This window comes from Schistosoma haematobium, chromosome 1 (genome assembly GCF_000699445.3).
Source record: "Schistosoma haematobium chromosome 1, whole genome shotgun sequence".
In the NCBI taxonomy this organism is placed as follows: Eukaryota; Metazoa; Platyhelminthes; class Trematoda; order Strigeidida; family Schistosomatidae; genus Schistosoma; species Schistosoma haematobium.
In genome coordinates this window covers 28,083,880-28,104,842 of record NC_067196.1, presented here as the reverse complement: position 1 = coordinate 28,104,842, position 20,963 = coordinate 28,083,880, and the positions used below count along the sequence as shown (strand labels likewise).

The 20,963-nt window shown below is 31.4% G+C and overlaps 2 protein-coding genes across 2 annotated transcripts in view; one reads left to right on the top strand and one right to left on the bottom strand.

Annotated features, from left to right (window-relative positions):
* MS3_00006702 (uncharacterized protein) overlaps positions 1-20,963 on the bottom strand; it is an 85,277-nt gene that overhangs the window by 22,669 nt on the left and 41,645 nt on the right. Inside the window, exon 7 of the mRNA XM_035730497.2 lies at positions 4,955-6,332. Within this exon, the coding sequence (XP_035588001.2) occupies positions 4,955-6,332 (1,378 nt within the window). The remainder of the gene's footprint in view (positions 1-4,954; positions 6,333-20,963) is intronic.
* Positions 3,342-20,629, top strand: MS3_00006713 (uncharacterized protein; the record flags this gene model as incomplete). The annotated part of the gene is made up of 7 exons (XM_035730498.1): positions 3,342-3,348; positions 4,014-4,157; positions 4,958-5,095; positions 5,520-5,635; positions 13,059-13,195; positions 16,078-16,123; positions 20,609-20,629. 7 exons carry the CDS (start codon positions 3,342-3,344, stop codon positions 20,627-20,629), a joined length of 609 nt encoding a protein of 202 aa, XP_035588002.1.

The following is a 20,963-nucleotide window of genomic DNA, read 5'->3' as shown; positions in this document are numbered from 1 at the left end:
TCCCCCCCCTCACCCAAAAAAATAAAGAACTACGGACCCAATTAGGATAATGAAGATTTATTTGAATTTAATAAAACAAAATGGAATTATCTACTTATTTAAATGATAACAGAGACTAAGTATTCAGGTGCATGTGTAATGAAAGGTCTTTCAATTACACATAGACATGCACAAATAGATTTCTCTCATCTATTCTATGTATATGTATGTATGTATGTGTTTAGACAGGATTTATTCTTTTCCAGTTGTTTTTTACTTTTTCTTTTCAAATTTAATTCTTATACTTCTATTTTCAAGTTCCTCTCTATGTTTTGTTTTTACTTTTACAGGAAGTTTTGCATGACTAACGAAAATGATCTATTGAAATATTTTATAATCTAATTAGTATAATGAAATATTCAGTTTGTTTTTCGATAACGATTACAAACACAAACACACGTACACATATTGACTGAGGAATGTGTTTTTTTTCCCTTCATGTCGAATATGAACAAAATGATATGCTACATATATTTGTAAAGAAAACCTTTAAAAAACAAACAACGACAACGGTAAATCAAAGTTTTCTGTGGAGTAGATATACAGAATTCAACTATTTATATCATTATATAAGATAATTAAGATATTTTGTTGAAAATAATTTTCATCACAAATTAAATCTTGTTATAATAAACTTTGAAACTTAAATAGATAAAAATGATCTTTTTTTAATTTATTTAGTTATTACTAGTGAAACGAATCAAGATGATAGTAATATAATAACTCATTAATAACGTCGGTACTCTGTTACAAGTCAAATAAATCTGTAAAATAAGAAGATAATAGTTGAGTGATATAATACTCGTGGCTGATATCTGAGTCTACTGATTTGATTCCTTACAAAGTCATGAATATGTAATGCTGGGAAAATTTATAATCTATTTAGGGCCCCCTTGATTTTCAGTGGTTCTTCTAACATATTCAAAACCATGTTAGAAATTAAACATGTTAACATTTTATCCCTAACTTAAAACTATCATGTTGTAAAGAGAATATTGAGCAAGAATAAGGACAGTTAATTAATAATGTCATTGAATTATTACTTATGTGTTGAATAGCTATTGAGTAAAAATTAATGAGAGTAAAGTGTCCACTCACAGTAGATTATTCGGCCAACAAAATTGTTAAATTGTGACCAGTTATCATATATTCTGCATGCCAACTCATCAATTACTCCAGGGTTTGATGTTGACTGTATATATATCACACTGTAGGTAAATTTATTTAGTTTAAATAAGAAAAACTGTTTGAAATAGATAACAAATGCAAGCAAAATAATATTTTCCCCCTCCTGTATCACAGACTAAATAATTTCTGACGTAGTTTTTTTCTTTTTTTTGTCGAAAAGAATATTAAGCTTTAAAACGAAACATTAGTACAAATACTACGCAACTTTCAGTTTTAAAAAAACACTTTCCAGTTGTTTTTCTAATATCTGTACTACTATAAATTCATACACGAAAGTAAAATTATGATTTCAATTTTGGAAAAAAAATTCAAATAACCAATGTACAATGAAAAAGACTTTCATGCTGTTGTCGTCAGTATTTTTTCTAAGCTTTACCCTTAAGTTATCTATTCAGTGTCTCATTATATATATATATATATATATATATATATATATATATATATAGTCTTCTCTTTAGAAGCAAAAGTAGAGACTAGTCAGAGGATGAGCGGTTTGATAAACGGAATGTCAGTATGTGTAGTGTTTGTTTTTCTCTTAGTCAACAATGTCAGCTAAAACATATTTTAATATATATATATATATTCTGTTAGTCACAAAATATATTGAAACAAAGAATAATAAACTGCCTAGTCTCCATTCTATAATTCATCCACTTTCATGTTCAATCAAAATACAAACTTTCTTTTTATTCTATCTCTTTTATAAACATATGCAAAATAAAATGAAATAAACAAGAGAGATTTTGCAAAATTTATTATGATTATTATTTTATTTATTTTTTTAAAAACAAAACATCACTTGTCATTTCATTTTATCACTTTGTATTGTGTTGCTTCTTCTTTTTTTTATTGTGCACTTTTTCTATGATGAAAAATATTTTTTTGTTGTCGAAGGAAACATACGAATAGTTGCTAAATATATAGATAAATAGTACTGTTGCTCACTTCTCTATTTCTCTTCCTTAATACATTTGAAATAAAAGTTAACTGACTCACATTTTGGGGGGGGGAGAAAAAAACGTTTGTTGAATATACAAAAATATTTTGACATTTATTCGAAATTTTTTTTCCAAAAGAAAAAATAGCGAACTTTCAACCAAAAAAAAGAAAAAAAAATTTTTTCGGAAAAAAACTGTGATTTGTTTTTTTGATGAAATAATATAAAAAAAACTAATTTTTAGAATAAATTTGTAGAAGAAAAACACGCGAATTCTTTACAATTTGTTCTTTGCTGATGTATATTTTCATTTAATCAATATAAAGTTTATAACCAAGTAGCTAAGTTAATATTAATTTAAGTTAGATGGATTATTATCATCTTTGCAAACCTGAAAGCTCGTTTTATCATATTTGCAACTCATCAATTCGATGTAATTGGATCTCATTGTTGATATTCATATTGTGAATCAGACCTAGTATATTTCATTATAATCGTCAAGTATGTTTTACAGTGACTGAATACTAGTTTTCAAAAGATTATTATTCGATTTCAGTTGGTTATTCGATAAAACAATAAAACATTATTAAATATACTATCATTTCAGAAAATATTAGAGATTTTTGCTATAATCAAAGTCTTGGTTAATATAACTTGATAAATAACTACTCTATGATCGGTTTTAATTTTAAGTGCCTTATAAAAGAAAAGTAATACTTCAGAAAAAGTTCAATATTAAATCCTTTTCATTGTAGTGTTCAAATGTCAAATATTTTACTTGATAAAATGAAGACTATTATTTTATAGTCTCATTTATGCATAATTACAAAGTTCGAAAGTGTTTTGACACCAATTAGCATAGTGTGATCGATAAGTGTTGATGAGATCAAATACCTTGATTATTATCAGTTTTTAATGAAATATTACTTTAAAGTAATTGCTAATCCACCGTTTAGAATATTGTTTTAAAATTAATTATAAAACTAATACTAACTGTATGTTACTATAGGGTAATCGAAACTATTTGAACAAGAACGTATTTCGCTTCATGTAAGTGTTTGAAAAGCATATAAATTTGATATTTGGTTAATATACAAGTCAATCTTTCAACGATTAGTGAGATGATAATCTATACCTAAGTTAAAAACACTTAACTCTTCTTATTTTACAAAACAAAATGAAAAGTTAATATCCCCCGTAAAGTTTTAAACGAATATTTTTTACATAAATCTATTTATGTACAAACTAAATTATTTACTTATTCCGAGAACTTATGAAGGAGTTGATAGCATAAAACCTAAAGGTTATCTTGAATTGAATTATGACAACTGTATTAGTGCATCTCTGCGTTCCATATTATTCCAAGTAACCAGTTAAAGGGTCCTCAATCAAAGTTAACCCGTCATATATATGTCTATTTAGTTTCAAACGACTTTTCAATTGAAATTAATTCATAATGAAAGTTGAATAGAAAGTATACAAAACTTTCCAGAAAATCATCAGATTTACTTATAAATATTTATTTAGAATTTACTCATTCATAAAAAGAAAGTTTCCCAACCATTTTGAAAAAAAACCCACTGAGATTTTATAATTGTCACCCTTTCATTACACACAGAATAAAATTAAACTGATATTCAGACATCATTTATGCAGAAGAATTCATCTTTAATCTGAAAATGAAGTTTAAGAATTGATAGAAACTTATTGAATGGATATTTCATCAAAGTACAAATTTCTATTTACAGATATAGGAAAAATTTAAAAGAAAGGATTGAAAGGAATTGAAAAAATGTTAAATCATTGAAAGCTGATTGGAAAGAGATCCTAGTAATAAATTTCATATTAGTAAACACTCAGCAGAACGAAGCTATCATTACTACAAGTAGCAATAGTACTACTTACATTATTAATCACACTATAAATGCCTACACTACTACTACTACTACTTCTGATACTGGTACAGAATCAAAGGTTATAAATTACTCTACAGGTCTTTAGAAATCGATAGAGTCTGTAACCAATCAATTAATACAACCATTTTGTATTATATAACCATTTATTGAATGCTTATCGTTTAGAACAGAAATATTTTATTTTTATTAATATGTCAATTCACACCGATATTCAAAACAGCACTGATAACTGATAAATGATTAGGGAGGACAGGAAATTTTTTTATATTTGAATTAATCACTATGAGGAAAAAATTATTTTTTTCATTTAAATAAAATTGTCATTTTAATTTTATCAATAATATGAAAACTATTAATTTCAATGGTTGAGATCATGAGTCAATTGAAGATAGACCACCAAAGAAAACCTGGAAGCACTGGATGGCCGTTTCATTCTATTGCTTGACTCCTCAGCAGTTCACGTCCACGGTCCCGCCTCGAGATATTCGAACCCATGACCTATAAGTCTTGAGCGCAAGCGCTTAACCTCTAGGCCACTGAGCCGGCATCCAACGGTGTTAATGCCTAACTTCAACCAATCCACAAAAGTGAGCGACACACCCACCATTGTCGTCAGCGCAAGGGCGATTGGTCCTGGGTTTAATTATCACGAGGTGGGATCGTGGATACGCACTCATAATGAGTCCAACAATTGACCGAAACAGCTATCCAGTGCTTCCAGGTTTTCCATGGTGGTCTAGCTTCAAATGACTCATGATCTCAACTATTGAAATTATTGTAATATTCACAAAATCCCTTTTGATATGAATCAACAATTAATTTCATTTATAAACTTATAGAATTACTTAAACTGATCTTATAAATAAACACTTACCAGTTTCATCTACTCCTAATTCATTTGATTTAATCCCAATTCTATCTGCTTGTATATCATCATTTAATGAACTATCACTACGGGTTGAACCGTTCAATGAAGATGCTTTTGTATGTCGAATTCTTGATGCTGGTCTTGGTGGTATACAATTATTACGATATCCTCTATATTGTGAATTATGTAATAAAGATGAATGTGTATGATTTGATGGAAAATGTTGTAACTGATAAAGATTGTGATATTGTAATGATGATGTAGATAATGATGATGATGGCGATGTGGATGCTATTGAAATTGACGAACTATTAGAAAGTACTGGATAATGAGAATGTAATCCATGTTGTAAATATGGTAGTGAGTTTGGACTATGCTCTAATTGATTAGTTTCATGTTGTAGATGAGTTGTTTCATGTGAACGTGACTGTACATCATCAGAAACATCGATATAAGGATCAATAAAATTAGGCGGTTGAATTGTAGAATTCATTGTTGATGATGAACAATTTGGCATAGAATGTACGGAATTGGAATCATTACAGTTATCCTTACTTATTGCATCATTAAGTAATGAATGATAATGATTACGCAATTGGTTATACTGTCGATGCTGATGCTGCTGATGATGAGTATTCTGATGGTGAGAAGGGAGATGATGATGTTGATTTTGGTGATGATGATAAGGTAACGAATTTGCTGAATTCATTTTTGTCGAAGATGTAGAACAATTACTAATTATATCATCAGAATGTATACTATTATTTGGATTTAAGAAAAAATTTGAATAAAATCCACAAGGATTAGAATATTCGTAATTCCTATTTGTATGATTACTATTAATATTGTGATTGTTTAATGATTCTGTATAGTTTAGAGTGTCATTCATATTTGGTAACATACTATTCAAAGGAATGTTATCTCGTATATATTGTGAAAAATATTGATTATAATAAGAATTCGTATATAATGATTGAGGAGAATAATCGAACCGATTTGTATGGAAATTTACTGATTTATCAGAATCTTCATTAATTACAGCACTATCATTGTCAATATCATTTGTATGGATTTTACTACTCATAGAAGTGGTTGTAGTGGAAGTAGTATTAGTATTGTTAATAACAGTTGAGCATGTATTATTTCCATCATGAGAATTTATGTTGTAAAAGTTAGACTGGTTCATATAAACTTGAGCTAAATTTGAATGAGAATTAACTTGTGAATCAGAATATGATTCTATTGAACTGCTTTCGCTTGAATCGGTTACAGTAGGAATGCCAGTTATAGTAACTGCTTCAGCAGTTATGGAAGTTGGGATAACTGCAGTAGACGTGGCATTAGATAATCCACTTAATCCCGTTTGGTTACGACTCATAGATGACTGTATACATAAAACAGAATTAATTGAATATTAATGTAGTCAAAAATTGTAGAAAATAAAAATAAAAATCTCATTCACAGAATAGATTATAGGAACGAAAAATGTTGCTGTCATCTTAAAATAATGTAAGTAACTGTTTATTATGATCTTAGTTTAAAATCAAATTGGACCATAAGATATTAACTTCTGTGGCAACTATTGCACTATTAAGATAGTGGATGGAAATCTTATAGTTTAGAACTCATATCTTTTGGTTAATTTTGCCAAATGAAATGGACAAACAGCTATCTTTACATTCAACCCAGAATATTTCCCAAGTCACGTCATCAGTGTAAAGTTTTAAAGTTTTCATTTATGGGTTTCTTGTTCTGAATATGAGTTTGTATAGATTTGACTAATAGCAAGGTGATTTTATCACAAACCGAGATCTAAGAGCATTGATGTAAAATTTAATTTCCTCTTGGCTAAAAAAGAAATCATTAGTATAGTAAATATTGCAATGCGTTTATTAACACTACTTCCAAATAACCTTACAAATGAGCTTATCAGATGAAACAAAATACATAAGACTATCAAGTATGATATGTCTTGAAAACTTTGTATAACATCACAAATTAAATTCAGTTCGTAAAATTCGCCACCACAATCTTTCCTGATTGTTCAAAAGCTAATATGCTCAAGCGAAAGAGATTGAGTTACATAGGAGCTTGGTTACGATGAAAATCATTATCAGATAACTTTACAATTAAACTAGAAATAAAAATGATTTTCAAAACTACAGGTAAACAAAACTGTCTAAACACTTTTAGAAGATTCCTTAATTCATTGTTGTAAAATATGATTTGAATTCCATATGGAAACACTTATCGAAGAGATACTTCTAAGGGTTGAATAAAACTTCACACGTTATAAATTTCAATAACTATTCTAACACTTCAAAAATGAACATATTAATATGAGTTAGATAAAGTGAATAAAATGAATGATATAGATAAGATTTACTAATCATTTCAACTGGATTCTAACAAGTGACTGATTTCTACATCAAGAAATTTTTATGGAACAATTAACCTTAAATTCTAATATTCTATGGATTAAGCACCGGTGGCCTGCTTAAATATCTGGGCTACCTGTTCCTGCCATCTAGATATTTCAACAAGTTATCTGTTCCCTTGTTTGTTTTAACAGATCATTATACCAGTTAATTGCATAACTTATTCAAGTGCGTTTGTAAAAGGTTTACGACGTTTCGCCATACAATTTACAAAACTGTACAATCGGAGACATCGTGATTACTGGTTATATACATTGAAAAGAATGAATATTATTCAGAGGTCGACTTTTGAAATGCTAATATGTAACTGGTAATCACTCAATCTTTATCGTCAATATCGATCAACAAATAAGAAACTGAAACTCGCTGAAATACTTTGTACTGAGAATTCTATATTGTACCAAATATATAATATTGAATAAAGCTAATAATAAATAATAATAAAATAATCAGTTCATATTTACTGTTGAGTAACAAAAAAGAAATCATTCAATAAAAATTTCTATTATTATTCCAACATACATCTCTTCAGAGAAAGAATGTATTTGTAAAATCTCAGCGAATGAATTTGAATTAAATCCAACGTTTCGCCTGGCAATCTGGACCAATCTCTTTCAAGGAAATATAATCAAACACCAAAATTATCGGACCAGATTGCCAGGCGAAATGTCGGTTTTACTTCAAATTCGTTCACTGAGATTTTACAAATACTTTCTTCCTCTTTAATGTCTCCCATTATCTCGAAGCTCAAATACTGTGAAACTATTCGATCAAATTTAGACGAAAGTTCTTATTTGTTTCTCATATATATAAAAACAAGAAATAATAGAAAAAGTAAATTATTGAGATTTCATTCATTTTGACAACATATATTGTTAATACAAAATAATATATAAGAACTTTCTTGTAAATTTGATCGAATAGTTTCACAGTAACTCCGCCTGGAGTCCCTCCGGGGGCTACTGCCGGTCCGAAGCCCGGATAAAGGAGGGGGGTTGGGCATGGGGTTAGCGTCCCCATCCCGTAGAAAACTAACTCGCTAAAAAAACGATAACCAGAAAAAGTTATCCAAACCTTTTAAACTCTGCGCTGGGAGTCAGGAGGTCTTCATTTAGAAGAACTATGACGCCTCATGATGAAAGCCGAGTTCCTTCGGAAGTCACGAGGCCGATGCCCCCTCTGACAACCAGAGCAACAATTTTTATAGGTACATGGAATGTTCTTACAATGTGGGACACCGGGAGAGCCTTCCAAATTGCTGCAGAAATGAGAAGATACAACCTAGAGGTGCTTGTGATCAGTGAAACACATTGAACGCAAGTTGGACAACAACAACTAACTTCAGGAGAGCTCCTGTTATAATCTGGCCATGAAGAAGAAAATGCACCACATACACAAGGAGTTGCATTGGTGCTGTCCAAACAAGCACAAAACGCACTTATAGGATGGGAATCTCATGGACCAAGAATCATCAAAGCCTACTTCAAAACAAAGAAAGAGGGCATTTCAATGAACATCATCCAATGCTATGCGACTACCAACGACTACAATGAAGACGATAAACACCAATTCTACAATAGGCTGCAGTCAATCGTCGAGAACTGCCCAACAAAGGACCTGACCATTCTGATGAGAGATTTCAATCCCAAGGTTGGCACGGACAACACTGGATATGAAGACATTATGGGACGACATGGACTGGTAGAAAGGAACGAAAATGGTGAGAGATTTGCAAACCTATGTGCCTTAAATAGACTGGTAATAGGCGGCACCATATTCCCACATAAACGAATACACAAAACCACATGGACATCACCGGATCACTCTACACAAAACCAAATCGACCATATTTGCATCAACAAAACGTTCAGGAGGACTATAGAGGACGTGAGAACCAAGAGAGGAGCTGATATAGCATCTGACCATCACTTGCTGGTCGCCAAGATGAAATTGAAACTCAAGAAGCACTGAACAATGGGGCGGACAACATCACAAAAGTTCAATACGGCCTTTCTTCAGGATACTGACAGACTCAACAAATTCAAGATAGACCTCAGCAATAAGTTCCAGGCTTTTCATGATCTACCCAATAGAGAAGGAACTACTATGGAGAGCAACTGGAAGGGGATCAAAGAAGCAATCACTTCAACATGCCATGAGGTTCTGGGCCACAAGGAATGGATCACTGTTGACACATTGAGTAAGATTCAAGAAAGGAGGAACAAGAAAGCAGCAATCAATACCAGTCGAACAAGAGCAGAAAAAGCCAAGGCACAAGCTGAATACACAGAAGTAAACAAACAAGTGAAGAGGAGCATCAGAACCGACAAACGTAAATATGTGGAAGATTTAGCAACGGCGGCGGAAAAGGCTGCAAGAGAAGGAAACATGAGACAATTGTATGACACGACAAAGAAACTCTCTGGAAATCGCCGCAAACCAGAACGACCAGTGAAAAGCAAGGAAGGCGAGGTAATCACCAACATTGAAGAGCAACGAAACAGGTGGGTAGAACACTCCACTGAACCCACCCAACATCGAAGCAGCACCCACGGACCTCCCAATCAATGTTGGCCCACCAACAATTGAAGAAATCAGCATGGCCATCAGACAAATCAAGAGTGGCAAAGCAGCAGGACCAGACAACATTCCAGCAGAGGCACTAAAAGCAGACGTAGCGGCAACTGCAAGGATACTCCACATTCTCTTCAATAAGATTTGGGATGAGGAACAAGTACCAACAGACTGGAAAGAAGGACTTCTGATCAAAATACCGAAGAAAGGCGATCTCAGCAAGTGTGATAACTACAGGGGCATCACTCTTCTCTCAACACCAAGACAAGTCTTCAACAGGGTATTGTTAAACAGGATGAAGGACTGCGTAGACGCCCAACTTCGTGACCAACAGGCAGGATTCCGTAAAGATAGATCGTGTACAGACCAAATCGCAACTCTACGGATCATTGTGGAACAATCAATTGAATGGAATTCATCACTCTACATCAACTTCATTGACTACGAAAAGGCATTTGATAGCGTGGACAGAACAACACTATGGAAACTTTTTCGACACTATGGCGTGCCCCAGAAGATAGTTAATATCATACAGAACTCATATGACGGATTACACTGCAAAATCGTGCATGGAGGACAGTTGACAAAGTCGTTCGAAGTGAAGACCGGTGTTAGGCAAGGTTGCTTACTCTCACCCTTTCTCTTTCTCCTGGTGATCAACTGGATCATGAAGACCTCAACATCTGAAGGGAAGCATGGGATACAGTGTACATCTAAGATGCAGTTGGACGATCTAGACTTCGCAGACGATCTGGCCCTTCTATCGCACACGCAACAACAAATGCAAGAGAAGACGAACAGTGTGGCAGCAGCCTCAGCAGCAGTAAGTCTCAATATACACAAAGGGAAAAGCAAGATTCTCCGATACAACACAGCATGCACCAATCCAATCACAATTGACGGAGAAGATTTGGAAGATGTAAAAACCTTTACATATTTGGGCAGCATCATTGATGAACAGGGTGGATCTGATGCAGATGTGAAGGCGCGGATCGGCAAAGCACGAGCAGCATATTTACAACTGAGGAACATCTGGAACTCAAAGCAACTGTCAACCTACACCAAGGTCAGGATTTTCAATACAAATGTCAAGACAGTTCTACTGGATGGAGCAGAAACCTGGAGAACTACGAAAGCCATCATCCAGAAAATACAGGTGTTTATTAACAATTGTCTACGCAAAATACTTCGGATCCGTTGATCAGACACTATTAGCAACAACGTACTGTGGGAGAGAACAAACCAGATCCCAGCGGAGGAAGAAATCAGGAAGAAGCGCTGGAGGTAGATAGGACACACATTGAAGGAAGCATCCAACTACGTCACAAGGCAAGCCCTCACTCGGAATCCCCAAGGTCAAAGGAAAAGAGGAAGACCAAAGAGCACATTACGCCGGGAAATGGGAATAGACATGAGAAAAATTAACACCAATTGGCTGGAACTAGAAAAGAAGGCCCAGGACAGAGTGGGTTGGAGAATGCTGGTCTGCGGCCTATGCTCCACTGGGAGTAACAGGCGTAAGTCAGTAAGTAAGTAAGTTTCGCAGTATTTAAGCGCCGAATTTATATGAGACACTAAAAAGGGAGAATGTATTTGTAACTGTATTTGAATTTGAAGTAAATCCACATTGCCAAGCGAAACGTTGAATTTACTTCAAATTCATTTACTGAGATTTTACAAATACATTCTTCCTCTTTAATATAATGTTATTTTATAATTGAATTCATGAGTCAATTGAACTTAGACCACCATGGAAAACCTGGAAGCACTGGACAACCGTTTCGTCGTAATATGGGACTCCTCAGAAGTGCGCACTCACGATCTCGTCCAACGAGTTTCAAACCCTGGACCTATTAGTCTTGCTCGTAAACGCTTAACCTCTAAGCCACTGAGCTGTTCAGTGCTTCTAGGTTTTCCATGATGGTCTAGCTTCAATTGACTCATGAATTTAATTATAAAATGACTAAAATCTCTACAAGACTCCCTTCTGATATTGTTATTTATTTGAAGTTTATCAATGACAAGAGAATAATTTAAAAATTTTTACTTTTCAAAACATATATATATATTAAAGAATAAACACAAGTTTAACACCAGAAAACATTCGATCCATTCATTTTACATCACAAAACTTGACATTATTTATAATTTGTATTGTTTGATAGAAATTCGTTTTTGATTCTATAATGTGAAGGTAAGAGAACGAGTAGGACTAATTTATTCACCTTATTCAATCATACTATCTACTTCTACCATGTGTAGTTCACTTCATTGTGTTTTTCATTAATTTTATTATTTGCTATAATAATAATTATTATTATCATTAATGATAAAATATTTTTCTAGTTAAATTTTCTTTTTACCTTCATTTTTGTTAATAACCAAGTAAGAAAAGAGAAAGAGACTTTTTTTCGACCTCATTATGTTTTAAGAGAAGAATTGATCAAAATATTTTCTTTTCTTTACTTATTTTTATTTTACAATCTATTTCTAGTCTATCCTTATTACCTTTTTTTTCTTTCTTGTTTTAATAATGTCCGCCCTCTAACAGAAAATGAGCAGAATAGATAAACAGCCAAACAATGAGTGTGTATAATTCCCGCGATACGTCAATTGCACCTGATAAACTAAGTCATAATTTATTATTAAGTGTTGTTTATTTTATATATATTCAATGATGGTATAATAAATTGTATCATGATAACAAGGGAAACAAAGATGATGAGAAAAATAATGAACATTTCGAAAATTGGAATAAATAGAACATATATATAGTTGTACACTTTGAATTGTGTGTGAGTTTACACTTTTTTTAAATGTGTGAGCTAGTTTGTTAGTCTTTATATTTACTCACACATGCGTATCTATTTATCATAGAATAGAAAGAAAGATAGAATCTTATTTCAAACCTTATCTTATGACAGATAATCATTTATTCATCTACTTAATATTACTTTAGTAGTATAATTTTCATTAAATCATCCTTATATTTTTTTCACTTTAAAAAATAAATATTTAATCGACTAATTCATTCGATAATTATGTTTTTACACTATGTAAAATGTCATTCTTTGACTCATATTGGTTTCGTACATTAGAAATATACAGACAAAAATGATACACTTAATAATGGGAATGATAATACTATGAATTGCATAGATGTGTGTATAAATGGAAGTATAATATTTCAAAGATGGTTAAGTTTATGTGAACAAAAAAAGAAGAAGGCTAAAAGGTAATAAATTCTTGGACAAAAGAAGAACAAATGAATGAACTGTAGGGAATTCGATGAAAATAGAATATTCTTTAAAACTTAGAGGGAATAGTAAAAGGTGAAAAAATAGTAGACTTGGTAAGTAGAATATCTTTCATGTGCTACAAAGTTATTCAGTTAAATATCTAATTATTCTGAATTAAATTGACTTTTCTTCCTAAGTGAGTAAACTGATCAGAAGTGACTGAAACATTCAATGATCCATTTACTAATTTGAGGGCATGCTCATTCTGATTATACTTGGACAAAGTGAATCGTTCATACTATAATTTATCAATGAAAACAACTTTCCAATTTCTTCTTTACAGATTTTTAATATGGACAAGTTTCATTTTTATTTTGTCTATCAACTATGGGTGAAATCATTAGAATTAAATACTGTGAGAGATTATTTTTGAATGAACAAACGTATATTCACGGAAAATTTATTATACAAGTTCTAATGGTCACTCTAATAAATAAAGGTTATATATTAACATATTCGTACTCAAAGATTTTATGTCTGAGTTACTAAACAATTATTTTCTCTATTAAATCCTAAAAAATGAATCAATCTGAACTCATGTTTATCTGACTTTAGTTTAGAAACTGGAAAGCTTCAAAATAATAGGAAGTATTTGTTAAATAAAGGTAATGCACAATCAGAATGTCATCCTTATTCAAGGAAATTATAATCTAATAGATTGTTTTTTTTTCTTTGTGAAATAGTATCGCATAGCCAAGCACAAACTAAAACAATAATCCATATTCTAGAATACTATTCATAAATTATCATCTGTATTTCTGATCTCATATATATAGTTACAAAGGACATGAGAGACCGGTGTTAGTCAAGTTAAGATGATAATTTAAACTGATATTGAACAGTAATTCATATCATGTTATCAACTCTTAAATACTAGTCGTTTTCTCCCACGCATCTTAGAAAATTGAACAATAAGCCAGCTAAATTTACTTTCGTGCTAAGCTGTTATTGATTTTCTCCTGCTGTAGATCATTCTGCAACGGAAATGTTAAGAGATCTGATTACAATAGATTATCCCAGTTAATGAAGAAGCATGTGTAACATCGATGTAACAATCATACTTCATTGATGATTGCAGAAGCAAAGTAACATACTCTTAGGTTACGATCGTACATCGGTAAAGGAAAAATTTAAGCATTTTTTCGGAAAACAGAGCGCGTTGCGTAAAGTAACTACATGAAGTGGTTAAAATATATGTTACCAAACAGTGTGAATACAATCTTTAAAAACATTTTGCTAAGATATAAGTATTTGGCTTAAAAGTATAAGATAGTTACAAAGTTCAGCCTAAGATCTGCTCCTTAATTTGAACACTACAATGTATACAATGGTAAAACGTGAGTGGTAGTGTTTTCAAACACTAAAATCTGTTAAACCTTCATCGAAAACCTAGAAGCACTGGATGGCCATTCCACCCCCGTATGGGTCGCCTTAGCAGCACGCACCCACTATTCGCATATAGGATTCGAATCCAGGACCTTCAATCTCGTGTGCGAATGTCCAACCCTTAGACCACCAAGTCAACATCTGAAATTGTGAGATCATCTCCCACTGTCTTCGGTGGGCAACTGACTAAAACTCATCACGATTTAACTCCACTGGCCACGGCTTCTCATCAGAACACAACGACCCTTTGCTGATGATTATCATGTGCTAACTAATGACTAGCTTCGAGAGGTGATTCTCGGAAATCTAGTGAGAATCTGTGACCAGTAGAGTCCAACTATGTCAGGTGTGGGGCAGTTATCCACCAAAGACAATAGAAAATGGTAGCTCAGTATCGTGGATTGATTGAAATTAGACAATAACACCGTTGGATGACGGCTCAGTGGTTTAAAGGTCAGACGTTCGCGTGAGACTGAAGGTATTGTATTTTATTTCTGATAGCTAAACCATAGCTGCTCACCACTGAAGGTTGATGTACTTGGAAGAAACGGTCGTCAAGTGCTTCCAGGTTTCCAATGATGGTCCAACATTGGTCGATTCATAATCTCAAGAAAAAATAGGGAATTCTCACTCAGAATTCTAAACAAACGCAAAGGAAAACTATCCGTGAATAAAATATATATTCGTAAATGTCTTATATATATATATATATATATATATATATATATATATATATATATATATATATATATATATATATATATATATATATATATATATATATATATATATATATAAGTGAGTGTACAGATCCCTCTATCTTATAGTCCATATATGAAGCAGCAGAAAGTCTAGTTACGACCGTTTTGAGTAGAGTCTCAAGAACGATTCTGATTACCCGCTGTTATTGTCATTATTATAAAAACAAGTTATTCAATATACTCTGATTTTTAATAATTTCATGAAAGCTATGACCTGATTTGTAGTAAATGAATAATGGTTATTAATCATACTTATCTGTCATTTATCTGATTAGCTATATTGAAACAAATTACGTCAATTTACTTTACTTATTAATCGGTTAACATATTGATAATTTATCATGTTTATTAATTAGAATTTTCTTACAATTACATATTTTTGATCTGTCCAAAAATGTAGACTTGTCAATTACTTTTGTAACCACTCATTAAAAACTTATTTTGATTTTTCGTTTGTTTTTGCAACGCTAACATTATTGTGTCACTTTAAACGTAAGTTGTCTTTACATTAGTTATTCGGAATAGTTATTATTGAAAATGACCAGATTTTGACATTTAACTGGGGAAAAAACTACGTGGTGATTCCAATTGACTTCAACCTAACAATATATTCATTTGCATTTCCTCTCCTATCTCAACCATATGATATATTCAATTGTTTTAGTCATCAGACGTTTATTTACTCCTATTCTCAGTAGTGAAGGTCTTATTGAGAATGTAATTGAGGAAATTAAGGCCATAAAGAAAGCATCATTGATTCTAAATATAATTATTTAAACATTTTACTTTCGTCAATTCATGACATAATCCAAGTCTTAATAAATGTCAGTAGTGAGTTTATGTTTTACACTCTAAACTTATTTTTTGAGTCTGAAAGTTAATACCATTCATTAGTAGTTTGACAAATCCATCTTGAAAGTAACCGCTTGTAACTTTTATTTAACAGATTTTTTCGATGGGGAAGATATTCCTCTTGCAGGTTAAAGGTGATTTATGTCATAGAATAATAACATCAATTGAAGAAGTACTAAGTGATCACTCTTAATGAATATGAAATTGAAAATCATCTATCCAATTTTTAATGACAATAATGTTACCATTTAAATTATTGTAAAGAAACGAACGAGTTTTCCATTATAAGTACTAAATAATTCATCTATCTAAGACCAGCTGTTGATCGAAACTAAAAATTCTGCAGTCTTCATAAAATTGTATACTGGTGATAACCATGTATTCACTAGTGACCAGCTCCAAGATGCGATCTCTGGAGTTCTAGTAAGAAGTGGGGCTCAACTATATCGGGTGTAAGACAGTTATCCACAGCAGGCAATGAAAGATTGTCACTCAGTATTAATTGAAATTGAACATATTAACCATTGGATACTGTCTCACCAGTCTATAGGTTGAGCGCTTACGCGTAAAACCGATGGTACTTAGTTCGATTTTCTGTGGTTGAGCCGTAGATGCGCATTCCTGAAGAGTCGGATACTATGATCAAACAGCTATCCAGTACTTCATAGTTGTCATGGTTGATCTAACTAAGGTCAGTTTGTGATTAAAACTATGATAATCCGTAATTTCATGAGCAGTACGTCATTTTATATCCTGCTTCTTTTCATGAATAATAAAGGCTACGAAAAACCATCCAGTGACAAATAACAAGACATTCAATACATCTTTAAATTTCATTACTCTTACATGACTTTTTGATATACATGTATATACTAACGAATCGATTTGGTATTTTCAATGTATCATTTCTTCTTCTCCAATTCATTTATTACTAAACATACCATGTACAAATTATAAATAGACTTTAAATGAAGAGAAATAAACCAGCTGAAATTTTGTAGATAATTTCATGTATTAAAAAAATAAACACAGTGAAACGTTAGCAAACGAAAAAAAATTTTTCCTACACTCTCAATTATTTTCAAATTTCAAAATAGCAACCTCTACCTTCTGTTAATTCTCAATTTCTCTTTTTTCTTTCTCTTCTGTCCTCACTATTTCTAGGATTTATTTGCTGTTTCTTTTCTTTTGAATTTCCTTAATTTCAAACTATCTCAATAACTTATGTGTTTCATCAAACCACACAGAATGACATTGCTTGAAAAGCTTCCCGGTTGTCGTCTGATGTTGTGATGATGGTGGTGGTGATTTTTTCACTCATTTTTTCTCCCCAATTCTTCTTTACCTTGTGTGTAGTTGTGTTTGTAGGTGTATGTATTTGCAAAAGTGTTTCCATATATGTATATATTATGAAGAGTAAAAGCAATTGAAAACAGTCATCCGAATCTGTCAAATTTCTAGAGAGAATTCGGTTAAACCCCGTGACACTATACATACATATTTTTATGTTCAAATTTTACAGGCTGTTACTAGGCTAATTAAATAAGTCAGTTGCTGCGCAATATCATCGTCGTTCTAATCATTTTCATCATCATAGGTTTCAATATCAGGATAATTTAAAAATAGGTTTATCTTTTGAAGCTCACATGCCAAATGACCAATTCATCATTCATTACCTTGTAGACATGTCATTCTATCCATTTATAAGTTGTTTTATGCGTACAATCATGTATGTAGATAGAAACACACAAGTGAATAAACATAGAAGACACATTATACTTTTCATCTTTTATTCTTCTGCAAAGATTTTAGCTGTTCTTCACTTTCTTTGATTATTCCCTCTTCCCACTGCTACTCCTCCTCCTCCTCCTCCTACTACTACTACTACCACATCACAAGAACTATTAACTGAATCACTAAAAGAGTAATTCATGCTTGATTTTAGATTTTTAAACACAAAGTAATATGATATATCACAATAACTAGTTGATTGGTTTCCTTTCAAATTGACTAAGATGAATTGACTTGAAAATTAAGAAAAAAAATCGGAGCTAACTAATTAACAAATTAACGAGTTGTATTGATTAGCAGATTATAAAATCTAAAATTTATAACTTTTTCTACATATATTTTGAAAATTTTCTCATAGTACTAAGCGTAGACTAGTTATTTAGATAATTTCAGTATAATATTAATTGAAAAGTATGTAGTAGCAACTACTTTGGAATTTTCAATGAGAGTCAACTAGTTGATCTCCATCGAGATACAAAGACTATGATCAGCGCCCTAATCCTATATGTAATCAGCTTATTTGCTGAACTGTCTTGTGAGTACGAGAAATTCGTACGTACATATTTCTTAATAGTAGCTTAAATAGACTTTTCATCACTGACGTACTATGGATATAAGAAATTATTGATCGATTAGAAATCAAACTTCCTGAAATAGTCCCGAACTGATAGAGACGACATTTAGAACTAAGAAATGGAATAATATCGGTGTATGTGACTTACATTTAGTGAAAAGTCACTTCGTTGGTTACTTTATAAAGCCTGTCTGAATATACTTCACTCTCATCATTTATGTCACTGATATACCATATACCGTTTGTGATGCAATCATAGGCTGAACTGTTTCTTGTATTGTAGTGTTAATTACCAATAGATCCGTTTAATATAATTCGTTTAGGAACTTCCACACACTATGATTCTCCCTATTTAATGTCGATTAACTAATCAAAGAATAATCAAATAATTAATTCAAGCATAATATAGTTTACATAATGAACTGATATCAGTTAGATATCTGTTGAAAGCCAAGAAGCATCAGACAGTCACTTCTCTCTAGCATAAAATCGTTCAGTGGTACGTATCAGAAACCCAACTGGGAATCGAACCCGAGACCTTAAGTCTCATGACGAGCACCTTAAATTTAAACCGCTCAAGCGATATTCAATGATCTGTGCACCTAGCTTTAATTTGCGCTATCGCACAACTAATGCCACTATTCACCGGCTAACTAACATTCAACATGGTCAATAAAACTCTGGAAACCCCCCTCTCGAAATTAGTTACATTCCAACAAATATTATTACAGTAATAGTAATCCATGTAGAGGAAAATATCCACTGAAGAAAATATTCTTTTAGACGATGTCATTTTCTTGAGCTGTACAATAGTATTGATAAGTAATCTTATAAGTGTTAGTTCAAAAGAAAATAGACTATTAATAGGATTATATGGTCTAACAAAATGATAGCATCGAAAAGAAAATTTTCTTCTCTGAAACGTATTGATTTTTCTTAATAACTCTATAATCCAAATATTTGAGAAAAAGATTTCCAAAGAATGGACCAGTTCAAAAATGAAACACAATACAAGAGCATAAAGAAGAAGAAGAAGAGAGATACGGAACCTATAATATAGACTTAATTCGGCTTTAATTTTAAAATTCTATATTGTGTCTAATTTTAATGTTTGATCATACAAATAGTTTACAAACTAAATCTAGGTGGTTACCGTCGAGATCAATTTTGATGTATTAAGTCACAATGATAGATTATTAAATTAAGCAACTTTAAAGTGGCTTCACTTAGAAGTTGATTATACAATAACAACTATTTATTACACTTCGAGAAATAAAAAAAAATCAGAATGTCTATGCTTTTAAACGAACTTATCTGATTATAAAATATTGGAAGTAAAATAAGTTGTTACATAATTTGTTACTATAAGTCACAAGTATTAAGTACGGATTTAAGGATACTTGTGAATTTCATCATACCATAAGAAGATCAATGGAATGAACATAACAAGAACGATGTATCGTTAGAGAAATCGTGGAATAAAAATAATGAAAACTTATTCATTGTTTGTTAAATTTTTCGATGACTATTTAAATGACATTGAAGCTGTGACTAAAACTGTTCTTTTACTTCATAAATAAAACATAAAATACATACCCAACTCTATACATTTTCAAATTCAGTTTATGCACAGTCCATACATACAATGTTTTATAATTAGTGACAAAGTTATATTTGATTAGATTATTACCTTCTTTTACTAAAATAAATAAACAAAGTACAGATTTATATGAAAAACATTGTGTTGACACAATATTTATATTTGACTTATTCTGAATTTTCGATTCTCTTATTTTGTTTATTTACATTTAAATAACTTTGTTGGAAGTCGATCATTGATCATTGGTCATATCTGTCAAATGTCATATCACAATCGCATACATGTACATTCACTTAAATTTGTATACATGCAATTGTCACTTGGACTGTAATTGTTTATATATATATGTATAGTATCTTCTTATATATATTCTTGTCATTTCTAGAAGAATTTGGGAAATTATTAATTAAACTTTCATTCCCTATAAAGTATTCATGATATTTAGTTGATTTGACTATTATTGATATATATATATATATATATATATATATATATATATATTACCCTGGATATGAATTGCTCTTGTCATAGACACTTTAAATAAACAAGGAAAGGGTTATACATATATTCTATGTTCAATATTTATTTAAAATATTTTCATACTTATATTGTTTTATTATATGAATCATAAATAAAAGGGAATCATTAAAAATTAAAATGAATGATTAGTAATAAATGAATAATATAAAAGCTTATTTGTTATTTTAAATTAATCAGTTATTTTTTGTCTTTCAAATCAA